A 2,538-nucleotide genomic window follows, 5' to 3' on the forward strand; every position below is an offset into this window, starting at 1 on the left:
TGGAAGCATAACCCTTCTTTCCTCTTGTTAATACTCAGAGAAAAATATATAAGATGTCAATTCAGATATTGAAAAAAAAATTGGATCAAAATTACATATACTTTAAATGCTGAAGTTAAAATCCGAAGCTAATGATGCTCAAATGGGCGGATGATGGTGCCCTTCAATCCTTGAACAGACTGGGAAAAAAATCATTTCAGTAGCCCAGATTCCTTGAACAGGCTGGACGAAAAGTGAAATGTTATGAGACATCCATGAAGCATATAGTTGCTCAGACGAACAAACCATATTCAGTTCTCTACAAAATTAGCAACCTATGCAGAAATTCATTGACGTCAGTAAAATTAACTCCGTCTATTTACATAAAAAATAGATTGGTCTGTCTACAGTAAGCGTAAGGCGTAAAATGTCTGGTGTCACAGGAGCCATAAAACGCTTTAACCCCACTAGAAACAAGGACAAAGATGTATTCACGCGTGTTATCCAGAACCCTTATCTGGTTCTATCGTACTAGAAATCTATCAGGCATTTTAACGGAAAGCTTAAAATATCATAGATACATCACAGGCTCGCATACACATATAGTAGTTATTGCCTGGATCAACCAGGCAAAATATGAAGACCAGCTCAATATCCAGAAAAAAGTAGTAGAAAAACAGTAAAATTATGAAGCTTCAACAGATTTAGCGTGATGAGATTGTTTAGCGGCAGGCAGAGGGTTTCTTCCCCAGTGGTTAGAAGAAGAGCGATGAAGGCGGCAGCGGAATGAACCCTCGTGAGTTGTTGGAGAGCAGAGACAATTTTGCCTTGGCTTTGGCGAAGATGCAGTGCCGTTCAGATCCTCTGAAGACGACTCCGTTCTTTCAGACTTTGGAGAGCTACTGTATCCGTGATGATCTTCTCCCCAGGCAGCCATCTCTGCAAAGATGTACAATTATTTAGATTTCTCTACAGGAAAAGTATTTCAGGTGTACTACTACTTGAGCAAGGGTTTCTTCCTTTAAAGGTCAAGATAAGCAAGGGTTTCTTCCTTTAATGGTGAAAAAGAAAAGGGAAGAAAAGATTCAAATCTATCAGATTGCTCGTTGAAGAAGCAGAGGGTTCGAGCAGCCATTGTCTTATATAGGGAAAAAGCGTCCTCAATAATTCACCGGCGGCACCGTCGTGGTTCTTCCACCTGGCTTATCCAGGCTCAGCTTTGGACCCCACGGCGAGTCGTTATTTCCAACTTGCGATCCTCCTTTACACGCCACCTTGCACATTATCTTCATTCATGTTCCGGTCTTTTCGTCCGGTTCTCCTGACCTGCAGTTAAAATTTTCCCCCTTCAGGAACTCTGGTAAACCCTAGCGCCGGCTGTAACCCTAAGCGAGCCTTTCGCTTGGCTCACACCCCTAGATTTGGGCCCGCAGGTTTGGCTGTTCGTCTAATCTAGGGTGTCAGTACATTTTGGATTAGGGGAGTGAGTCATATTGCTAATCTTTACCAAGAAATTCAGTAAATTTAGATTAAGTTACTGCGTCAAATCGCTCATGTCACCTCGGGTTACAGTAAAATTTTATTAATAGACATCTTACGGCGTTTACCAGGCCCTCAGAAGAATCTACGTTTAACGATCTGCGGCAATTGATCATTCTCACCTAGGGTTTCAGGGAAATTTTCATTAATAGCTCTGTTATTGACTTCATCGGGGACTGGAAGAATCTACAATCAATGCTCTTGTCAATTCGCTCATCTCACCTAGGGTTTCAGCAGAAATTTGCATCTAATCGTTATCTTGTTACCTTCACCTAGAGCCAGAAGAATCTACAATTAGTGATCGACTGTTCTATCTGACACGTCCTCAGATTCATTGATTATAATACGTCCAGCATATCCCGTGTGTACTAAATTATTGCGGATCAACGGTCTACGGACGTATACACAGTCTGTATTTGGGTGCACTATTACTGAGGATCCACAGTCCTGAAACGTATACACATTGTGTATGTCACGGTCATCCCAATTGAAACGGAATGTCGACATGAACACAAAGCATCCGGGACCCATTCGTTCTGATTTTTCCTTAAACCAAATTGCTCACGCATTCGTTCGTTTTAAATAATTTAAAACGAATCAATACACTTTTACAAATGCCGGATAAACATCAAATTCATGAATGTTGATGGCCAGCGCCACGTATTACCAGACCGACCGAACAATTTTCTCTCCTCCCGTATGAACAAAACCTAATTTTATTTTTACAGGGAGATTGCAACATAATTGGAGTAATAAGACGGTAATTCAAAAGATTAGATTGAAATCAAACTCACTCTTGTACCTTTAAATTTCAATCCGTTTGAGAGAAATGAACCACAATCCTCCTTATCCAGATGAGATTTGTATGGCCAAGCAGAAGTTTTTAGCGCTTCAACCGTTGAAGAAAGTAGCCATTTGTCTTACCCGGATAACTTTACAGATAACCATTGATGAGTTAATATCTTTATACACAGATAACCTTTGAGTGAAGGAAAAAAAGGATAAGCTTCGGTCCCACCT

The 2,538-nt window shown here is 40.7% G+C and overlaps 1 protein-coding gene across 1 annotated transcript; it reads right to left on the reverse strand.

Moving 5' to 3' along the window:
• Positions 1–528: 528 nt before the first annotated feature.
• On the reverse strand, positions 529–1,987 carry LOC149556692 (uncharacterized). Its single transcript, XM_089831130.1, has one exon. The coding sequence runs from the start codon at positions 914–916 to the stop codon at positions 665–667; it is 252 nt and encodes an 83-aa protein (XP_089687256.1). The 5' UTR covers positions 917–1,987; the 3' UTR covers positions 529–664.
• Positions 1,988–2,538: the final 551 nt, after the last annotated feature.

The sequence above is a fragment of the Cupressus sempervirens genome, chromosome 5 (assembly GCF_028749045.1).
Source record: "Cupressus sempervirens isolate cs-2001-9-10 chromosome 5, ASM2874904v1, whole genome shotgun sequence".
Lineage (NCBI taxonomy): Eukaryota > Viridiplantae > Streptophyta > Pinopsida > Cupressales > Cupressaceae > Cupressus > Cupressus sempervirens.

Coding starts and splice junctions, on each gene's coding strand:
- LOC149556692 (XM_089831130.1), bottom strand. CDS start 916: ATGGCTGCCTGGGGAGAAGATCATCACGGATACAGTAGCTCTCCAAAG.